Genomic DNA, 23,741 nt, shown 5'->3' on the forward strand with positions numbered 1-23,741 from the left:
ATGTGATGACGGGAATTGCGATCGTATTGGGATTCTTGGAGATGGGGTAAAGAAGAAGAAAGGTTTAGAGAGAGAAAGATTTTAGAGAGGGATCGGGAGAGAGGCGATAGGGTGGTCGTCGTCGTCGTCTCGGTGTGGAGGCGATGAGGGCTCCGTGGAGAGGAGTTGATACACCGGGCGTTCGCTATGGAGGCAATCCACCATTGGAGGCCGGAGAAGGGAGGGGTATAGGGAGGACGGTCGGAGTAGAGCGGAAGAGACACGGAGGGGAGAGGGAATTTATATGTGTGGGTTTATGGGGTTTTTCTCTTTATTTTAATAGAGAAGTTTTTCTCCGAGTTAGAGTTAGAGTAGGACTGTGGGAGTCCGGTTACTTTTAGGGTAAGATTACCATTAATTTGGGTTTTGTACGTCAAAAGACTTGATAGGTGTTGAAGATGAATTGAAATAGAACAGATAGGCCCTTGATTTAGTTTTATGTTTATCTATTTATTTATTTATTTATCTACCTTTTGGTTAGTTTGTTGCCCTCGAGAATTCCTTATTTGTTTATTTAAAAATCATCATAATTTGAAATTTAAAAAAAAATAAATAACTGCAGCCAGGCTGAACCTTTTCTCCATCAGCTTTGTTGTTAGTTCAGTTATTCAATAAATATTTTCTAATAATTTAAGAAATCTTGATATATTTTTTGATGCTATTCAATTAGAAATTTACACTTTATTTGGAGACGGCAAAATTGTTAAGAATGAGGTTGTTTCATATGATTTTTAAATATCTTCCATTAAAATAGATTAAATATTTTGTAGATTTACAAATAATAGCACTGTAGAACTTTGTTCCAAAGTTTAAATCTAAACTATCCATTAACAGTTCTCATCAAAATGGTAATTGAAATGATATTACTCAACGTTATGTCAATAGTGAGTTAGTGGTTTCCTAAAATGTTTCATAGATATATTTATATCGTTAAATTAAGAAGTTAGTTTCTTATAAAATCTTAAAATTTCTTATATAAATTTTTACTTAATAAGTCTTTTAGTAAGCATATATAACTCAGATATTAAACTTTAGATATTTAAGAAAAAATATAATTCATAAAATTAATTTTCAATATTCATTTAAATCAGAGAGTTTGTGTTCCTGTTAGAATTATCAAAAATTACTCACAACAAAAAAAAAAAAAAAAAATTAGTTGATAAAAAAATTTGCCTACCATACTAAAAAAATATATCTCCTCTTTAATCTAAAATTATTTTTATTTAAAAATTAAATTTTATTAAACTCTTATATCCTTACATTTATATTAAAATGTGATATAATGTTTTGTTGTTGTTTTAGATTTTTTTTTAGAAGGAAGTTGTTATATTGTTTGGATATTGTTTTGAAATTTTAAAGAAAAGTTTGAACGTTTGAATGTTTCAAATTGTTTTGAAAGAAGAAATTTTTTTCCTCCTAAGTACTCGGATTATCTGGTTCGTATCCAAACAGATTCGCCAGCCGTTCAGTATTCAAAAAAAAAAAAAAAAAAAACCAACTCCAATTATCTAATACCACGCACGTCTGATTAGAATCGGACGGCATGGGGCGGATGTAATCGTCCACCCGAAAACGCGCTTCCAGACGCCCGGACGCGGCGTGAATTCCAAATGAGAGGTCACTCGGGTGCGACACGTGTCAGAAAGAGATCGTGGTTCTATCCTTCGCGCGGAAGAAGGATACCCCTACCCGCGCGCGAAAGAAGGATACGCTTTTGTTCGCGCCTGGCAATCGTTGGATTATCCACCGCGCGCTGCGCAACATGTGCAGTGGTGTTCGTATCACTTTGCGATCTGTGCAGAAGATAATCCAACGGTTTTCGGGGGTGAAGGAAGGCATAACCTTCTTTCGGGCCAAAGTTACAACCACGTTCAATGGTAATTATGGCGCTTGGTAGGGTCAGCCAGGATAACCGAATATAACTACCCGGAAGAGGAAAGGGAATATTGAAGTGGTGGATGTGGCTTTAAAACACTGCCGCTGTGCAAAGAGGAAGAGAACTAATAATGTAAATGCCAACTTTGGGACAAACTTTGGAGGTCTATTCTCCAATAAATATTTTTATTTTGTTTTACAGCTGCCTTCTGTTGTTACATGAGGCAAGGTTGCTATGCCTAAGGAAAAGAAGTTTGTGGTACGCTGATAGGTCAGATTTTTTTTTAGTTTTGCTGAAAATAAATTTTTTTTATTTTTTTAAAAATGATGAAAATAATATTAAATAATAATATTATTATTATTAGATATATTTTTATGTATATTTTTATAATTTAATTTTAAAAAATAAAAATAAAATAATAATGATGCCAAATAGGATCTTAGCATCATACGTGATTTGATTAAGCTTCATTAGGTATAAGCCACTAGAATAACATTTTAAAAATAAACTTACTAGGTAACAAACTTTATTTGGGTTAAGTATTTATTAAATGTGCGAGTTAAACATCTAGAATTAATCATGCATGCCTTTTTGAGACAAGCTTCATATAGGTGATCCTGTATGTTTCCAAAGATAAATATTGCATATCAAGTAAAATGTAAGATGGTTAATGAAAGTTAATCAAACAATACAAAATTTTAACTTAGTTATAATATATAAAATCATTATCAACGTTTGTAGATCATGACAACCGAAAATATGCCTATTAGGCTAAAATGTTTTGCCTTTTATTTTTTGGGGCCGTATCAAGTATTTATAAAAATATGAATAGTCTCCCTCCCAAGTGATAGGCTATCCTTTCTTGATATTGTTGAGTTTTCAAGTAGACACTCTTATAAAATTTATTCAAAATATTATTAATTTTATTAACAATATAAAATGATATTTTTGAAAAATATGTTTAAATTTTTTTTGAAAAATATGTTTGAAGTGAATATTAGAAATGAGATAAGTAATTCTCAATTTTTTTCATGCAATTCAATCTCAACCTTTTCATTTCTCTCCTTCTACTCTTCAACAAGCCTCCCTCTCTTAAACAAAATAACCCATTGCTATAGGCTTGTATAACTTTTTAAAATTCAAACGGTTCAAATATGAGATTCTATTGAATTCATTACATATTACTCTCCCTTCTTTGTTCATATGTAAACTATAGTATCCCAAGACCTCACCCATAAAATACAAGCCAAAGTTATACTTTGGGTTGGCAATGCTTTAATGTCGAAGATGTTATTAATAGATAACTGACATAGGACTAAATATATTATCATATGGCTCCTTACGCACCTACTACAAGATACCAACCTAGCTTTGTCAAATATCTGAATATGCCTAACATTGCTAGAATCCTAATCATCTTAGTTCCATGATGCTTTTGCTGCACTACTCTAATTCATTCTTTCAGATAAATATAATATAATTCATTTATAAAAATCATCCTTGTCCCATCTTTCAGATAAATACAATATAATTCATTTATAAAAATCATCTTTGTCCCATAATATGTATGTCTAAGCCATCTCAAAAGTTCAACGTTGCCTCAAGGTAGGCATTGCTTCATCACCTTATAAAGTTGATGCAAATAGTCTTTTGAAAAAATTAAAATGTGATTTTATAATTTTGGCTTATTTCAATTATTTATGATGCCTAATGTTGTCATAATTACATAATATAATGCTTCTAGAGTAGCCTTCTAATAGGGTTGAGATGAATCTAATATATATATATATATATATATATATATATATATATATATATATATATATATATATATATATATAAATGGAGGCTTCTCAATGGAAAAGCTTTTGTTTGACATGTGGGATGTTCAGAAAAGGAGAGGTAAACAGACAGTGCTAAGCTTCCCTATTCGTCTGCTTCATGGCTCACCTAAGCTTTCCTGTTCGCCCGCTCTCAAGAATGAAAGCCTCCCAGACACTAGTGAGATTGAAGGTGCCTATGGTGAGGTCGTCAATGGCACACAGAATGGTAGCCACCGCAGTAGCGCAGTTGTGGCAGAGCGGGGTATGGGTGTGCCGACGGGCAAGGGGGTTGGCTGTGTGGATGAGGGCATCACAGGGGAGGCAGAGTTTCACCGCATTGGCTCGATAGTTGAGCACCACCATTGCCTCATTGTAGTGATCACAGAGGGATGCCCGTCGATCACCGCCATCATCCTTTATTTCCAGCCAAACCCTAGAAATCTCAGAAACCAAAATCGAAACCCTAGAATTCAGAAAGAATCTCTCTCTTCTTCTATGGCGAGTCGGACGATGTCGAGGTCCGAGATGAAGAGTGCCAACACCAGGGATAAGAGGGTGATCGAGTTGAGGAAGAAGCAAACGAAGTCCTTCTGTGTCAGCCAACAAAAGTCCGTCGCTCTACCATCGTTGAGAGCTTCTTCTGTTCGATGCTAGAGCCTAAGCTTCGCTATTCAGCTATTCCAAGCTTCCCATTCGGTTCAGACTCCTAAGGACAAAAAAGATGGAGGAAAAATCAGGGGAAAACATAGTAAAAATCTATGAAAACAAAGGTAAGGCCTTGATTTATCATCTTTTTCCTTTTCATTCTGTTGGGGAATACCCACCGACCGACCGACTGACGGTCGGAGGGACCGACCGACCGACTGACAGCCGGACCGACCGACCGACCGATCGACCGATGGCCGGAGGGACCGACCGTCCGACTCACGGCCGGAGGGACCGACCGACAGTCGGAGCGACCGACCGACGGGCGCCATCACCGGCCAACTAACGGCCCACAACCGACTGAGGATGTGTCGGTCGGGCATACTTTTCCCGACCGACCGAACCTAGAAGTCTGATGGCCGACTCACGTAAGACTCGCCGACCAACAGAGGGGCCCGAATCTCCACTCGACGCCACTCAGCTGGCCGCCGACCTAGGGTCGGTCGACTCCTCCGATCGCCGTACAGCCGCCAGAGCTTGTCAGTCCTGACAGCAACATGCGGCACGGCCACCTAGGAGCATTGTCCCGCCTAGGGCATTGTCAACCCTAGTGATTTGACAGCCCCACGGCGACATGACACTTTTACGGTGACTCTGACAGTCTACAGTGAGTTGACAATTCCTCAGTTGTCCGCGCCATTAATGACGGCGCCATACCGTGCTCCACTATATAAATCGGGGAAGGCAACAGTGCAAGGGATCTGGCCACTTTTCGACTTTGAATCCACAGGCTCGCTCCTCTCTCTCTCTCTCTCGATTGAGCTCTCTGTCTTCATTTCACTGTTGCCCAGTCTCCTCTCTGACTTGACCGTCGGAGGGTCCCCGTCGGAGCCGCCTCCGATCAGTGTGGACTTCCCTTTTTTGCAGGCGCACGTTCCCCGGCAATCGGACGACGAGGTGATTGGCAGCAATACATTCCATTCTGTTTTTTGGAGATTTGTGGGGAAGGAGAGAACCTAAGGGAGATCGGAGGGGTTTCGGTTGGGGTTTTATCTGGAGCATATGGGATTTTGCGTGAGGTGTGGCAGTGTGAGTTGGTCCCTTGAGGTTTTGAGAGCTTAATCTTGATAGAAGCATGATATTTCGTTGAGGTTGGGGATTTTTGATTGAAAGGATTCTTCTTTGGCTCCAAAATTTTCAATTTATGAATTTCTATTCTCATGATAATATGAATATGATACAAAATCTATGGTGTGAGATTTGCACTGACGAACTGTGGATGGTCTGCTGTTAAGCAACTGTGTTCTAGCCTTTGTTCTATATCTTTTCGTTTCCCTCTCCCTGCTCTCTCTGTCTCTTTTGGAATAATCTTGAAGGATGGCTTGGGTATTGTATTGAATATTTATCATATATTTTCTTTTCAGTTTTTTCCCTATCTTTTCCATCCTTAATTTTTTTAAATTGTATCCTACGTATTGCACATGTTATATACTAATGTTTTATTTAAAACTCCTGCTGTAGGACTTGTACAATAATTTACATCAAGATTTGGATAGAAATTCAGAAGTAAGTTTTTTCTACCATTGTGGGTGATATCCTTTTTCTCCCCTTGGTCCTTATCATACATCTATTGTCTTAGTTCTACCAGCTTCGATAAAAAGTATTATGCCCTAGAATGCCTCAAAAAAAAAATCTCCCTAACATCTCGGTTGTCTTCTTTGAAAATTGAGAATTAGGTACCAGTTATTATTGTAATAATGAGAAATATAAATGCCAAGAGTACAACTGAATGTACTGCTAATAACCTGAACTCCCTAAGGTGGGCATCTTTGACAGGTGGGCATCTTTGACCAGTTATGGCATCACAAGTATCATGTGTGGATGTACTGTCTTGTTATGAAGCTACAAGCTATATGATCATGGTAACATTTAGCTGCTTCTCTTTAGCTTCTTAGAAGATTTCGCCTAATTCAGTGGACCAAAGATTTAGATAGGACTGTTGAGAATGGTTCACAAGATCCACCAAACGCAAGCTTTAGGCCAACTGCAAACCTCAGTCAGAACAGTTTTCCCTGCACCTGAGAATCACCATCCCTTTTCTCCATTCAACCCTTTTTACTGGTGAGGATTGGGTTTCCTTGGGCCAAAGCCCAGGCAGGATTCTGTATGATCTTTGTGATTTCCATTGTGAACCTTAGGATCAACTGGTACCGAAGAGAGAAGGAAGAAAAAAATATTTATCTTGAGGACGGTGAATAGCAAATTGATAGCGACCTAATTAAGTGATTGACAATTTCGGTCTCAAAAATAGAAAAAAGTTATTGAACAATTTGTAACTTTCCATAAATATTAATGCCACTTGTTTGTAAATTATTATGTGATAAGAGTTTTCAAAGTTATTCATCTATCTTAGCATAATTATTGTGATTAGCAAATTTCATGCTCGAATTATGATCATCATCCAAGTCTTTTTGCATCAACTAAGGTCTATTATGAAACACAAATCCAAATCAAGAAGAATAGCAAAAAGAGACGAGCAATTTCACAACCGGCTAATAAACTAACATATATCTTCAGAGTTGCAGCTGAAAATCTGCTCAAGGTTTCAAGACAAGGGTTGGATTCACAAGGAAATTTAAAATATGAAATGGAAAGAGCGAATTACAAGGGAACATGCAGGACTTATTTGATTGTTTTGTATATAAGTAGGTCATTCTTTTTAATAATGGTCCATTTTGGACTTAAAAAGCTTACTATATCCATGCCTTGGTAACTACTACTATTGAGAGGAAAAAAAAAAAAGAATAAGCATCAATTTGTTTCACGTGTGCTTCGGTCTCCAATATCTGTGCGTAAACTGAGATAAATGTGTGCATTTCTTTGAGGTTAGACCATTTTCAGAAGAAGTATAAATAAATAACTAGAAGTTATCCTTTTGAAAATTTAAAAAATAGAGCAGATTTCTTCTACATAATCCCCATACAACATTTCACATCCTGATATGCATTTATTCAGGATTTTTGCCAACTGAGGTTAAGCTTGGAGAGATTTCATGCAAAGCATATTCATTCCGAAGGGAAGACCGCTGCTGATTAAGTCGCAAATTATTTAACTGACCACTCTAGATTTCATTTGTGTACATCTACTCCTAATATGAAATCTTTTTGATTTTCTGGTTTTTGATGATGTCTGATTGTCTATAGAGTCATGCAATTTAGTAATATGCATTCCATAAATCTAGGTACGAACCTGATATAGACCAAGTCTCAAACTAGGGGCACCATTTCTCCTGAAGATAAACTTGTCTCCCAGCATACGACCTAGTTTTAATATCAGAGCTCTACGTTTTAGGGCTAAATGCCATTAGCAAAACTCTAAGAAGTACAACAGGTTCTCATATAATCATGACATATATACCTTTATAACTGGGTAACCATTCCAGTTTCCTTTACAAGATTCTATTTTGTTAGTAGCCCATCTCATACTTAATTGCACAGTAAAAAGAAAGGAAGAAATAATTTACTCCAGAATCAGGTCCAAAATCATGATCATTTAGCACGCTACAAAGTACGATACAAGAAAGAAGGTATTGGACAACATTCCATTGTCTGAAATTTAGATTAGATATATGATAACAATCCCCATGACATCAGAACTAAGACCAAACACTGCTAAAACACCAAGCACATGCAGGAAGTGTTTTAATCAGTTCAGAGGAACATCTTTCCTGACTTAAATTAGAAACCAACACATGCTGATATAAATATGTTAGGACAATTAAACCAGCGCGATGCTGCTCTCACCACCAGGGGGCTTACGGACACCGCCATAGTATTCCCTGGAAGAAGCCTTCCCATCAGCAAATATGTCACTGCCACTCATCTCCCTCAGCTTCGCGACGCTCAGTGGCTTCTCAGCAGATCCAGGCGGTGCATCTTCTTTGAAAATGTCATTACCTGTGAGCTCTTGAAATTTCTGGTTGTGAATTTTCTTTGCTGTCTTGACCACAGGCTCCTCACTAAACAAGATATTGCTTGGACCACCAGCCGGCTGTAAATATTGAACAAAAGAATGAATACTTTTAATATCAAAAATAAAGTAATATAAAGAATATGGATGAACAATTAACACAAGGAAATTGCATGTCAAATACTTCGTGGTTACAAGGAAAAAGAGCATTGATCAGGAGCAATATAAAATAAAAAGAATAACAATAATCAGGTCGCCATTTTCTGCATGAAGTGCCTTCAAGAATACTGGTCAGACTGCAATATGCAAGCATCCCACAAAGATCACCTCGATTTGTAGGAGGTTGAGGGACTTCAAGATAATTTTCACAAAGTGTAAAAGCAATACGAGGGTGAATTGCCTTAAACAAAACCAGTGGGTTGCATTGTAAACGTGAAAATGATCTGTAATAGACTCTTATGGGACCATTGAAAAAAGAAAGAAAGAGAAAGAAAAGTGACTGTAATGCAATCTCACATGTATCTTTGAACATGGAATATATGTGCATACATTAGACACTAATTCCTACGTTGTTAAGTGTTAAAGATATGTGCATATAGAACAGCCACACTAACTTCAACCAGCAGAATACCTCTATTCAGGATGATCCCTATATCACTTGGGCTTGGGTATGAGTGTGGGAATGAGTGTCAGATTTTGTCATACCCATGTATCATACCTCCACTTATTTACAGGTATAGAAATCAGGTACTTTTGGGTAAACTGAAGGGTTCAGGAAAATAGCACAGACTTTTCTTCATGAAGCAGACTATTATAAAAGTCAGTCAATCATTTCTTCCAACACAAGCAGCTCTTTGTTTCCAAAGCCATATATAAAAGTAACCAAGAAACCAATTGTGAGCCAAATAAACCATGATTCCTGATCCTACATCATGATAAACATAAACATTTCATAATGAATGAAAAAAGTAGAAAAAGAAAAAAAGAGCACCACAATCAGATATATCTGAATACGAAAGTTTGAGAGTGATTACAATGAAGAATGAAACAATTGTGTCAGTTCTTGCAACAGGAAAATGGTAATTAGCCACTTGAAATGCGGTTTTCTGATAGAGTGGACCAGCAAAAGCTACACTGAATGATATAAGCCACTAGAAATTTGGAACAAGCATTTGGAAAAACAGAAAAAGAAAATAGGTATCACAGATTCCGATAGTCAGCAAACAACGAACACTTCAAAATTGTGTGGGAGAACAGAAAGGCAAAAACTGAGGAAGCATGCCATTGTTTTGATACAATATGATGTCTCCAAGTAATTTTTCTGGAGCTGCCATGCATTTTCTTTACAGGCCAATCTCATGTTTCACCCAACTTTCACACATAAGTCACAAGAAAACATCTTGAGAATTATGAAAATATAACCCAGCAGCTATGTAAAGAAACTTCCAAATCCTAAAAATATTCCACAATAGTATCAAAAATATCGATGCTTCTTGGTTTTAAATGAAGGACAGAGATGCTTGATGCAAGGAAAAACAAAGTTTTACAGTTATCTGCACTAAAATGTGTGAATCAAAGTCTAAAAGAAAGTGCTTTAGAAATTTTTTGAAAAAAAAAAATCAGAAACACAAGGTCATGTTTTACCCATCTTCTCACTCACATTGGATACTTTCACGGATGTATGTATGTTCCGTGGCTGGGGTAACCCGAAGTCCAAGTTGCCCCTCAACTCCAAATTCCGAGCTGCTAAAGGCCTAGGTGGAGCCTCAGGAGGAGGACCAAAGATGTCATGCCCACTAAGTTCTTTGCACTTTGCTTCAGAGATCTGCTTCTTAGTTTTAGCATCTGACTCACTATCCAAAGTGCCACTTAGCTCTCGCTGCTTTGCTACCTCCGTAAGGGTGGTGGGCTTCTTTGGAGAGACACTCTCATCAGCACTAAATGAGATTTGGCTCATTGCACTAACTGCTTGCTGATGGACAAAAACATAAAAGCCAACCAATTCAGTTCCACATTAGAATGTAAAGCATAATTTTTAGGATTTTAAGGCCCAAAACAAGAATGAACGGATATCAAAGCAAATTTAACCCATTGAAACTGATAAGTGTAATAATCTCATTTGGAGAACAGTAAATGTTCAATGCTAGGGTGGCGAAAGGCAATGGGCGCATAACAATGGCTAATTGTCACTCTTCGACTCATTGTCAAAGTAAACCAATTTTATTGGTATTCCAGTGTATAATGAAACATCATTGAACTAGTAGAACATTGTTAGCAAGTTTAAATTCATAGATTTGTTCTCCCAAAAAACTTTACAAGATACCTGATACATTCGTACACCTGTTTTATTAGGATTTGAGGCAGAAGCATCAGATTCAGATGCACCATTTTCATCACCAGCCGCAAAGATACCACTACCGGTGATCTCTCTCAATTTCGATCCTGAGCAAAGTTTCCTGTAAGTTGAAAAGCATAGTAGTATAGCTCTTAATAGAAGTACAAACTTCAAATAATCTGATTCATCAAGTATAGAGTGAATCATCAATTGTTCACACTTCAAGCTTTGTTAAATGTAAATTGTTGCTTGAGTGATTAAGGTATCTCCAGCCAGTTCTTGCTCAATTAAACTAGAACAAACAAGTTTATGCACATATTACTTGTTTGTGCAGATATTAGAATCCCAGAGAAAAAGCAATTACAAAATATCACGCATTAAGAAGCAGAAATTCTTTTTTTTAGAAAAAAAGGGGCAAAAGCTGTACACATATATATTATATAACACTCGAGCAATATATTTTGCTTGTAAATGAAGTGCATGTATTAACACAACCAAATGAAGCTACAAAATTACATTTGCACTATAGTATAAAACAGCAAAAGTGGCAGCCTTCTCGGGTTCAGACTGTCACAGCCTTCTAGCTATCACATTGCCGAAGAACTCCATACAGCTCGGCAGTTAAGGGGATAAGTGGTGGAGTTGTCACCACCAAGACACCTACAGGTTTACCAACTAGGGTTTCCTCAAAAAAGCCAGCAAAAACAAGCAGCAATTGGCACTTTCACCATCAAGACAAGGAGTTTGGACCATAAAAATTTTGGCCCTTAAGACAATCATGATGGAAACAAAACTTTCTTAACCTAACATTCTATGTTTAACCTTTTTAGAGTCCATCCTTCTCAAAATGAAACTTCTAATGCCACACAAATTAATGGATTGACATGACTGACTTAGAAATGACATGTTTAGTCATTTATTTTACATGACAGCTCATAAATTTATTTGACCAACTCAGCTACAATAGCACTTAAAACATTCCTACATGACAAGAAACTAAATAGAAGTACTTATAACTTAAATTTTCGACCCTTGACCAAGGACCAAATAGTCAAGTCATCATACAATTGATTTTTATGATAAGGTGGATTAGGTCCATTTGCCTAGATTATTCACTGTACAGTTACCACCTTAGTTGAGAAATACCCATTAATAGTGGTGGCAATTGGATCGCATCAGATCAAATACGGGTCGGGCCAATGCGGGTCACATCAATAAATCATCAACCCGAACCCGATCTATTCATTAAACAGATCAAAAATTCAAAACTGAACCCGATCTATTTGTTGACGAGGTAACCTGACCCGACCCACTTAACCCGCTTATTAAATAGGTCAAATTTAGTTAAATGGGTGAAACAAGTTAAACGAATTTTTAACAAGTTAAATAGGTTAAACAGATTAAACAAATCGAATTAAAGGGGTCAAAAATAGGTTAAGCAAGTTTAAACCGGTTAAACAGATCTTTAACGGGTTATTTGGGTTAAATGGGTTAAACGGATTATCTAACTCAACCCGATCTGAATATTAAACAGATTAAACGAGTCAGATATATGAAATCCAAATCCGATCCAAATATTAAATGGGATAAATGGATCGATCTGTTTATGATCCGAACCTGTTTAGCCTAAATCCAAACCTATTTATGGTGGGTCGAACATGAGTCGGACTGGTAGATCGGGTCATATTTTGCCAACCTTATCCATTAATTGCATGGCATCATGATCTCCATTGTCTATTCAACTCCAATGCTGTTATGCTGGTCTACTAGGAAAACTAGAGTTCCATCATGTCACTTTGAAAACATATCGTCATACAAAGAAATATTCACAGAATGTTAATGCAACTAATGCACATCCACCCTTCCATGCAAGCTTAGGGCCTTAAACATCCTATTCGGACTAACCAAATAAATGCATAAACATCCATGACCATAAATTTCTTTTTTCCTAAATGATCATGTCTAGGGAAGAAGGGCCTCACCAGCTTACAACAGATAAAATCATTACATTAAAAAAATGCAGCCCATCAACATAGTAAGCGGATGAGACAATGACATAATTCAACATACCTTCGGATAAAAAGTTAGGACAACTGAATGTTTCGATAGAGTTATTAGGAGGCACATTTTTATGGATGTTAAATATGACATCTCATCTTGTTTTCATGACTGTAACTAAATGTAATACCAAGATTAAATAACTATCAGGAAGGGTGTTACTTCATAAATAAATATAGCATATGGCATTGTCAAGTCTTGACACATGCTGCCATGCATATGATCAAGAATACAAAAGAAAACGAGTCAATATCAGTGAGCATTCAAATCTAAAATTTGGCACTCTAGAGCCAATTAGTATGAAATGGTTAAGATGCAGAATCCTGTGGAACTAATTTGGGTTGGGCTTAATCCATGGAGATTGTAGGGTTATGTCTGTGATAGGCCCAGGAGGGGTCCCTCTCATATCCAGCTTTTAAACCTCAATAATCACAGGGGAGGAGGGAGGGAGGAAATCACACTCTTGTTGGAATTAAATCTACCCTGCTTTGCAGAGATGTGAAAACAGCTGACTTAAAGGGGTAGCTGGAGAGGAGTAAAACACTGAATACTATATTCACTCGCAGCAACACAATTTCACAAAACAACCATCATAATAATATCTTCCATAAATAAGTTCCTTAGGAAACATAAAGATATTAATGGCAGGACCCTACGTTCAAGTGGCATGTGACCAAGATAACTACTACTATTCAAGATTTTTTACAAATAGTGATTTTACCAAACAATTCCTTATTCCAAAATCATAGAAACTTCATGATTCCATGAATAGCAAGTCTAAGCTATCCAGTCTTACTAGGAACACCACCATTCAGTGAAAATATTAAAGATCAAAGGGCCATAACATTTTCTCCCAACATACCATCCCTGCATACCATGAAATGTGATTCTCATCATCCGCCTATGACTTCTTCATCTTAATTACTTCATTTAAGAATCATACAGTCAAGCAGTCTTTCTATGGATGAAAATAAAATGTGGAAAATATCAAATCCACAGGAATGATAAAAATTTTTGTGTCACGACCTAAATCCACATTCATGCACTGAAAAACAGCATCAATAGTATAAATATACAATGCATTGACAGCTATAGTAATTGGCATAACGAGCTCCGATCTCCAGCCAAATAACGGTTCTTAAAAAAAAAAAAAACGATCGTACGGGAAAAAACAAAATATTAAAATTAAAACAGAAAGATTGACTGAGAGATCGGCAGCAAAGCATGTTAAATGAGAGATCGCCAGCAAAGCACGTTGAATCCCCCTACAGAAATCAACATGCTTGACTTAACCAAAGTATATCTCAGGAAAAATCACTGCTTTTCGCATTCCATTCTCGTGGATTGGATCTAGAAATCGGTCAGATCGAAAACATAGCACTTGACAACTAGATCAAGTTTAGTAACCAAAATAGAAAGAACCAAAAAAAATAAATAATCAAATCTTTAGGATCTACCAAGAAAGATCAACGAAAGCCCAAGCCGTCGGGGCCGGAGCAGGACCGGATCTCACCTCTGGTTCAAGCTCGCGGCCTCCTCCTCGCTCAACTGGGCGCCGAACATCACCGGGCTGATCCCTCCCGCCGGCTGCGAGAAACCACCCAAAAATGGAAGCCATGAGCCTCCGGAAGAGAACGAAAGGGTGCCGCATTCCACGCCAGAAGAGGGAGGGGAGTACCTTGTGGGTCCGGCGGGCGGGGGTGGCGGAATCGGCGGCCGGCGGTGCAGAGGGCGGGGTCTCCGACCAGGTGAGCAGATCCGCCGTCGAGGTGTGGGGCTTCCTCACGGGTACGCTCCTCTCCATCGCGCTTCGATTCGCTTCCCTTCTCTTCTTCACCTCCGACAGAGAGAGATAGGAGAGAGAGTGCGTGTTTTGGTGGTGGAGTGGACCAGAAGTAGAGATAAAGTGTGGGTGAGGGTAACCTCCCTCTCTCCTCGCTCGCGTCCTTTTTCCTCTTTTTTCTTTTGGATTTTTTTCTCTCTCTTCACGCAGGGGGAACCGAGGAGGTCAATCTCCTGAGATGACGTGGTGATCGTCTGTTTCTCTCTCTAGATCACGTCACCCTTGGTGGAGTAACACGCGTTACAACTCTAGTATTGTTGGGCGGGTGAAGCACGTGGCGAGAAAAGTGATTGTATTTGACAAAATGGCCGTGACATCATCTTACTCACCAAATTTTCAAATTTGTTTGAATTGATGCATGCACCACTGTTCATGATTAGTGTATTTTTCGTTTCTTTAGATTTCCAGCTTTGATGCTATTGGGGAGCTAACTATATTAGCTCTGAAATTTTTGGAAATTCAAAGCTAAGTAGTTATTAAATTTCTCCTCCTTATCTCCAATAACTTGATTAGTGTTATTAAATTTGTCTTCCTTATCTTCAATAACTCGATTAGTGTATTCCAATTTTTTTCTCCTAATCTCCAGTAACTTGATTAGTGTTATTAAAGCTCCATATTTGGAAATCTGAAAAACAAAATAGTTATCCTCTAAAAGCTGGGGCAAGAAGAATCAAAACTAAATGTCGGAAGCAGATTTATAAGTAACTTGGGAGGGGGTTTTTATGGCCATCAAAAAGCTCAATGTTAATAACAATTGTTTGAAAAGAGATTTATCAACTATGATCTCATAGATTGCTAGAAATTTCAATACCCTATTAAATTCAAATACTCACATTTATCTCTTGCTTTCTAACATAATCCAATGCTCAGCTTCTTTATAGTTTTTTATCAGCCTCATATGCCAGGAATGAGACAAATCAGCTCACTGATCTTCTAGCATGTTAGTGTTTGATGACAAATCAGCTCACTGATCTTCTAGCATGTTAGTGTTTGATTGAGAATAGAGATCTTATAATTTTGTTTCTACGCCTACACTGTCATGGCAAATTAAAGATTCAGTTGTGAACAACACCGCTCCAATGTATCAAAAATGAAAAAACACATCGGAGAGAAATGAATACATTTGACAAATGGGTATGACATCGTCTTATTTACCAAATCTTGCAATTTATTTTTTATTTTTGATAGAATCTTCTAATTTGTTTGAATTTATGAATACACCCTGGATCTTAATTAGTGCTTTTTGTTTTGATACAAGATAGATGAATGTTATAATTATGTAATCTTGGCATGACAATATGCAATTTAGAAATGTATCACTAATTCAATATGTGTGCATATAATAATATTAAAAAATTAAATAAAGAATAAATTTATTATAATCTTTTGAATGAAAATGTATACACAGATAAAATACCATTTATCTATTTATCCTACAAGAAAATTTCTTACAGACTTTGCTTATCTTCTAAAAAATTAAGGCCTTAATCCTTCTAATCCAACAAAAAAAAAAAAGGATATTTGTGAAAGATCTATACTATTGATTGTAATCAATATTATAAAAATTTTCGTGATATATTAAAAATCATGTATTTTGGAGATCATTTATCTATGCATCAAATAGTTCAAAAAATATATAATTTTAATAGTTTGATATAATGTTTTTGCATGATTTATAATCTAGAAGCATGCAAATCTATTGAATTTCGATCACATAAATTTTATGATATGTCCATTATAATCAAAGATATATATTTTTATATATCTTTCTTCATGGTTTAACAAACTAATAATATAGTCATTAATTTTTGTGCTCACTTGATGTATGGATCAATGATCTCAAAAATAGTTTTTATTATTATACAGATAGGATCAACAATATGTATTTTCAATTTCAAGTATCGATTATAAATTTTGCATTAGTAAGATTGAGATCTCAATACTTATACAAGGAAAATAAAACATCTTCATTTAACAGACTTTTATAGTTTTCTATGTGAAACCGTATTATTAAAGATATCCATTTTTGTTATTATTGAAATCCAGCCCTCATAAAACACCTAAAAACTAACATGATGAGGCCGGCTTATCAAATAAAGGGTATGGGTTATAATGTCTTGCTAAATGACTATATTATGTAAAATACAAGTCAGCTTTGTTACATAATAAGACAATAAAATTTTTATTAGTATCAAACATGTCAAGTTATTCATTAGATCCAGATAACTTTCCAAGCTACAAAGTGAAAATTAAACTAGCTCAGCTTTATTCTTACCAAAAAAAAAAAAAAAACTAGCTCAGCTTTACCAATGAGCAGCAACTTCTGAGTGCATGCACCCAACAGATCTGAGTGTTGGGCCAAGAAGTATATTCTAGTTCAAAGTCACAGAGAATGAAATCAGATAATTTTTCAAATAATATCATTTAAAATATATATATATATATATATATATATATATATATATATATATATATATATATATATATATTCTAACGGTCTAAAGATGCTGCCAGCAGCTAACAACAACTCCCAATTAATGCAGCAAGATAACGATTTCAAATTTTGAATTTAAATATCCACCATGCAACAATCGCATCACGGCCGATATCAGGTCAAAAGCATCAGAGGTTAACCTAACGGGGCGGTGATGGGATCTCGCACTCAAGTGGCCATGCTCTTTTTTTTTTGGGGTGGGGGGAGGGGCGTAAAAGGTGGCCTTGATATTTTTTTGAGGAAAAAGACCGCAGATGGTGGATGGTGGATGGCATCATGCTAACATATTATTACCATTTTACCCTTCGCGCTTAATTAAATAGTGACCGGGGGCGCACCAAACACCCAGCGGTGGACCCGTTCGGTCACCATAATTCCCCTGACAAATGGAGAGCCGTCCGATGGGAAGATCGACGGTTGACTTTGCCTCAACAGATGGTAATATTAAGATTTGATTTGAGAGTTATGTACTGTAGTTTGATCCCGACCGTTCAACAACTGATGATTACTGCATGGTAACGAGAAAATATTCTCATAATCCTAACAGTTAGATGACACCATCAACAAGATACGTACCTTTAAAAGTCTGAGCTCAAAAGTCTTTAAGTCTACCCACCAGAGTTAATTAGAGTTAATTGATCGTTCCTCTCCTTCCAAATGTCGGTGCTTCAAATGCTCCCGAGCAAATAATTTCTTGGATTGTAACAAAAAAAAAAATATATATATATATATATATATATCTTAGAGCCAAAGGGCCTAAGACTTTGATATATTTGCTAGTCGATTTGACTAATTCTATTTGGCCATCATAACACTAAATTTCATAGTTTACATCAGCACTTCAACTTTTGTAATGTTTAACCTCAATTTCACTAGGTTTCGAAAGGTTAAAAAGGAGGGTTATCCCCCGTTATGTAACCTATTATCAATAATTTTTTTATAAAAACTAGCATATCCTATTATATTGTGAACATGTTGATTTAGCGAAATCTTCGTAAAATATTGATTGGCTTTATATAACAATACATCCAAATGATTATCAACATCCAAGTCCTAGCTCATTATTTTTACCATCTTCCACTTTCATTCAAATATTATGTGAACGTTTGGTTAGTTTATGTTTTTTAAACATGGAAGATAAATTGAGGCAAATTGTTCACATGCTGGATGTCATTACATTATACTATGATGTCTATGATTACATTATGAAAATTTAAAATATTAAAAACTAAGGCAAGGTTTTTCAATCAAATAAAATCTAAAAATGTCCGATAAGATACTCATTATTTCTGGAATGATCACCCTTTATTTTTGGATATAACATATTTCAAGAGTCAAGACCATCGAGACAAGATACCGATGATGGAATCCTCTAATATTAGTGTTGATATTTGCAAGCTTATACAACTTATCTTACCAAAAGGTAATTGGGCCTGACAAGCATGACTTGGCAAGCGAAGACAAATCAATAGGTATAATAAGCACATCATTATCCTTTCAAATTTTGAAAATCATTGGGAAAACAATGATTGTATCGCATTTTGCATGCGTATGTTTGACGTTGATTTCACCTTTGTTGAGTTGAAAGAGATGTCTAAGAGTCCAAAATTATTGGTTCATTGAAGAGTTTCTACGTCAATTTATGGTAGTATGCTATAGTGTCCATTTATATTGATACCAGATTACTCTTGTCAACATTGCTAGAGGCTATTGTTGCAATGATAGGTTTATGATAATTGCTTATAAATTTTCAAATTTAAGGACCAACTAGTCTCAGGTCATAGAAATTTGCGTACAGATTTTTTTTAGCAATTAGTGTATACATATTAGAAATATAGTTCTCTTCTAGATTCCAATCTTCAGGGTGGCATTCCCATTGTTTCTACCAAAAAAAAAAACTAAAATAATTTTTAATTTAGAAAATTGCCTATTTTTTTATAATTAAGTATTAAAAATGTAGGGACCAACCAATTATAAAAAAAAAAATCCTAAAATTGAAAAGGATAATAATAACACACAATTAGTAATAGATGGGAGCATTGAAAAATTACTCAAACAAATATATACTTAGAAAAGTAATGCCACTCTGTCAGCAACCATAGTCTTAGAAAATAGCCTGACTTTATGGCAACTCCCATTAGAAGCAAATTTTCAAAAAAAAAAAAAATTCAAAAATTGAAATATTTGGTTGGTCTCATCCCTAACTTTAGAAAATTCAATAAGGACATATGTGAAACCTCAACTAGAGATTAACGTGTAGTCAATAATAAAACTTTAATGTTTCTGCAACTATATAGTCCAACTATAATGCAAGACACTGCTCATCTCATCATAGTGATGAGGAGTCTAAATAGAGAGAAACTACATCCAGCACTGCGTACACCAATGTGATCATGCACCATACCAATCATCTTAGTTTGTTCTTGTAGACCCCTCACTAAGATGAGTATATAATAAATAGAGCTGAAAAGAGTGGGCCAGGGTGATCAATGGTATGGCTCATGGCCACGTACTGTATACAGCGCAAGGTATAATTTCATTTGGCTAGGAGTTGTCAAACAAATTTGCAAAGAACTCATGTACGGCTCAGGATCAACTTGCTTAGTTAGTTAATGAGATGAAAATGGCTTAAGATTCTACCCCCAGTCCTTATCTTTTAAAAAATGAAATTTAGAACTGAGTTAACTCAGCCATCCAGATCTTTATAAAGAGGAAGTGAAGGGAGAGAACTCAGGGCACCATGATCGAGGCGAACTTGAGCTAGCTTGATATCTGACAAGCTGAACTGGGGTTTTCACAGCTCGAGGTGAGCCCAGCTCGCTCATGTTGCTAGCTTACGCTGACTAATAATTTTCTCAAAAAACAAGCTAGATTATTAGGCAACCAGCTACCTAAGGATACTTCTAAGAGATGTTATTCGCGTGTAAGTTTTCGTAGAAAAGTCTGCATATTTGAAAGAGTTTGCACCGTCCAAAGTGGTTGAGAAAATTTAATTAGTTACTCCACAAGCTTCTAAAATAATTCCACTCAGCAATTCAGTAGCTAAAAGATTTGCAATGCATCTAGGAATTGATGATCCGATGTCAACTGAAGGACTTGATATGTGAAGCTGTCTTCAAACACACACACAAACAAAAAAAAAAAAAATGAGGGAAAAAAAGGGCAAAATGTTTGCTAAAACTAGGTCCTTATTCTACCAAGACATTTGTGGCAATTTCCAAGTTCACTGGGTTGAGTGAGTTCCTATCAATTTAAAAAGTTGTTCATAAATACAAAGTTAATCACTTATGGATGACAAATTATAGATATTCTCCTCTTGCCTGCCCCAAAATTTCTCAATTTACTCCATCATTCGAGATGCAACCAGTCAGTCCAGTGTAGATAATCTCTCATCTAGCAAAATTATATGATTTAAATTAGTGTGCTAAATTCGAAAATGCATTACTAAATCTAATTAAATAGTTGAAGCATGTTATAAGTAAAAAGATTTCTTATCATAGTGAAAATCACTATAATATTTAAAAATATTAATAAACAGATTTAAAAGCATTGATGTCCAGTGAACTGTGATTGGGTTCCAAACAGGCCTAACCTAAATTAAGTGATCCTTTTTTTAATATAAGAATGAATCTGTTAATTGGTCATGATTAAGGACTCTTTTTTTTGGCTTCTGAGCCCTAACTCGCACCTAAACTCATCGAATTACAAGCCCAGCCAATCAACTTGATTCATCAAAATCACCTTATTCCATCAATCTTCAGATAAGGAAAGAAGGAAAAAAGAAAAAAAAAAAAAAAGGGAATTACCATGCTTAGTCACCTTAGATAGTTCAATTCCATACTATTCCATGTACATGCAAATTCCAAACAAGATGATATTGTATTACCTCTCAAACAAAAAAAAGGCAACTCCTCTTCAGAAAGCAAGAAAGCAACTAAGACTATCATGGTTTGTGAGAAGAAGCAAGTCAAAGGATATCTGAGTTGGAAGAGTCTAATGGTAACTCGGCATGCCAATCTGTCACCTTCCATCAAGTATTGTTGCAGCTTGAAACATATCCTCCTCACTTCCAATCCAGTCACAGTGCTTGCAACCACAATCTTTCCAACCCATCAATCCGCCAACCCTCCCTTTGTTCTTCACATTCATAACAATAACCTTCATCTCTATTAACAAAGTGGGCAATTTGAGCCAGTTTGATGCACGACTTGTTGTAACCAAGCCGACCCATCTCTCCAACGACATGTCGCAGGTGGCCAATATGTCCTTCCATGCAAGCTTTCCTCTTCCCAAGAGCTTAGATCCTGTGAACCTTCCAAGAACTGGCATAGTTCTTCTCCACCGCAGCTCGAATACAATACTTTGGTGCTGAAGTAGCTCTACAATGTAGTCTAAGGCACCCCAACACTGGACTGATTCAAGCTCGTTCCAACAAGGATTGCTTGTGGACTGGATCTCTCAGGTGTCGATGCGAATGCTTCTCCCATTGCCGGCAAAGATATAGTATCGAACAAAGAGGCTTCCGGGGAGTTCAAGATCAAAGTTTGCTAGTCTAACAACTTTCAGCTCACACTTGAGTTGAGGGGAGTCATGGGATTGAGACATTGTTAAGAGAATGAAACGACAAAGAGCAAGTTGGGTTTGGGAATGTTTGATAAGGATTTCTTATACAAGTGGTGAGGGTGCTTGGTGTTGGTGGGGCCAGTATATGGATAGAAAATATGAAAGAATAACCACAGAGAAACTGTGGGCTTTGGTAGATGGATTCAGGCTGTATCTTTCTCAAGGTGAACCGTTGGATCATATTTTATGCAATTTTTTAGACACTCCAATCTTTTGATTCTATCTGCAGTATAGATCATGAAGCTGATATCGTACTTTGAAAGTGGTACAAAGTACGATCTAACAATTCATCTCGCCAAAGAAGATCTATCGAAAGATGCAATCTGAACCCTTAGTGGATAGCCTTTGAGAGGTACCAAAGGTCCAATGACCGTAATGATCATATAAAAACAGGAGTGTGTCACTAGAGGTCGAGTTGGTTGCCATGGTGGGGCTCTATGGCTTTTACAGGCACTTTCCTGGCTCTAAAGTATTATATGAATCATCCACAAGTAGTGCACAATGCCAACATCGTTGGGTGTACTTGCCAAAACATTTCAGTGAACTAATAATTTTGAGACATCAGAAGATAGCAAATAAATATATAAGATATAGAATGAAGAGGAAAAAAAAAAAGAAGAGAGAACCACAAAATGTGGACCACCAACCTATTAGACTTTTTGGGCATGGATCATTAGTGAACCTTATAAAGTTTATGAGTAAAATTATCAGGTATGAGCAGATACAAGCATGAAACCAGTAATAATTTGCATGGACATGAAGAAGGTATTGAATTCACTATACGTTCTCATGTATAGAACAAGAGAATTTATAATGTCACTGTGTTTCCGAAGTTACACTCTTTTAACCTAGGCAATTAATGAGGTTTTTTAGTATTATAGGTCTCAAATTTTAATCCACAGAGGCCCTGCACACATGGATAATTGATTGGTTCTGAGCAATTTTTTTAAGTCCACGAAGAACCAGATCTGACCTGTTGCATTATTTTGGCAGTGTCAAGAGCCATATGGACAAATATGTAGCCATCTTTTTTAAGCTCCAAATTTGTGGTAAGTCATTTTTCATATACTTTCCTCATATGATGGATCATGCGACCTTATCTCCCCTTGCAGTCCATTGGGGTTGGGCTTTGGACCCTCCTTGCATTAATCTTGTGAGGAACCAACTGTAGCTTTGAGCCTATTATTGTAAGAGCAAGTGTCATGGGTGCGAGAGTTGGATCAGTGGTGGTGCCTACCAACTGAGATTAACTTGTGGCCAGCGTTTAGCGGAAGAGCAAAGTGGACCATAAAAAAATCACATCCATAACCCTTATGGCTCATATAAGATTAAGCCACCTTCTGAAACTTGCACTAAAGAAAAATGTCCATAAAAAATCACATCCATAACCCTTATGGCTTATATAAGATTTAGCCGTCTCCTGAAACTTGCACTAAAGAAAGTTCAATGTCCGATAGCTCTTGGGGCTTTAGTTCCCAGATTAAGCCATCTTCAGAATCTTAGTCATGCTCTGGATAAACCTTAGAAGGGATGAAGAGATAAGTTCCAAGGGCAAGAGGCTTATCTTCTTAAAATATCATATCCAATAGGAAAAGCCGAGCCTACAAAGATTTCTTGGCTCTCCCCATTTCTAACTAGAATACGACAAAAGTTACTTTTGAGCTTAAGACATGGGATGCACTGAACTTTCTTCTCGTTAAAACTGTGCAGAGACGAGTGAAAGTGGATACAGTATTATTATTATTTAAAGATACAAATAGATCAGATCGATTGAGATCGCTCGTGATCTCAATCAAATCTAATTTTTTAATTGAATCTGAATATTGAATCTAAATTTAACCCAACAAAAAATCAGATTGAATCAGATTGAATCGAATCCATGATCAAATTTTTTGACCGAATGTATCATTCACATTGAATCTATATACAACCCAGTCTTAATTCATGAAATATAAATTTAGTCCGATTCGATTTGAATTAAAAAATATAATATTATTTTAATTTCAGAAAGAGGATCCAGTCACCCTAAATATATT

At 36.4% G+C, this 23,741-nt stretch overlaps 1 protein-coding gene and 1 pseudogene across 1 annotated transcript; both read right to left on the reverse strand.

Annotated features, from left to right (window-relative positions):
- Positions 1–7,916: 7,916 nt before the first annotated feature.
- On the reverse strand, positions 7,917–14,695 carry LOC105058407 (uncharacterized). The gene is made up of 5 exons (XM_010941331.4): positions 14,424–14,695; positions 14,259–14,332; positions 10,676–10,808; positions 10,013–10,324; positions 7,917–8,433 (listed from the first exon to the last, which is right to left on the reverse strand). The coding sequence occupies exons 1-5, from the start codon at positions 14,547–14,549 to the stop codon at positions 8,161–8,163; spliced, it is 918 nt and encodes a 305-aa protein (XP_010939633.1). The 5' UTR covers positions 14,550–14,695; the 3' UTR covers positions 7,917–8,160.
- Positions 14,696–20,915: 6,220 nt separating this feature from the next.
- LOC105058408 (uncharacterized) lies at positions 20,916–23,538 on the reverse strand (annotated as a pseudogene).
- Between the last annotated feature and the right edge of the window lie 203 nt (positions 23,539–23,741).

This window comes from Elaeis guineensis, chromosome 15 (assembly GCF_000442705.2).
Source record: "Elaeis guineensis isolate ETL-2024a chromosome 15, EG11, whole genome shotgun sequence".
Classification (NCBI taxonomy): domain Eukaryota; kingdom Viridiplantae; phylum Streptophyta; class Magnoliopsida; order Arecales; family Arecaceae; genus Elaeis; species Elaeis guineensis.

Bases quoted from the DNA above. Each gene is read 5' to 3' on its own strand.
- LOC105058407 (XM_010941331.4), bottom strand. From the start codon at position 14,549: ATGGAGAGGAGCGTACCCGTGAGGAAGCCCCACACCTCGACGGCGGAT. The intron at 10,809-14,258 runs GTGAGATCCGGT...TTCAACTTACAG, and splicing joins GCCGCGAGCTTGAACCAGAG to GAAACTTTGCTCAGGATCGA. The intron at 8,434-10,012 runs GTGAGTGAGAAG...CAATATTTACAG, and splicing joins CATCCGTGAAAGTATCCAAT to CCGGCTGGTGGTCCAAGCAA.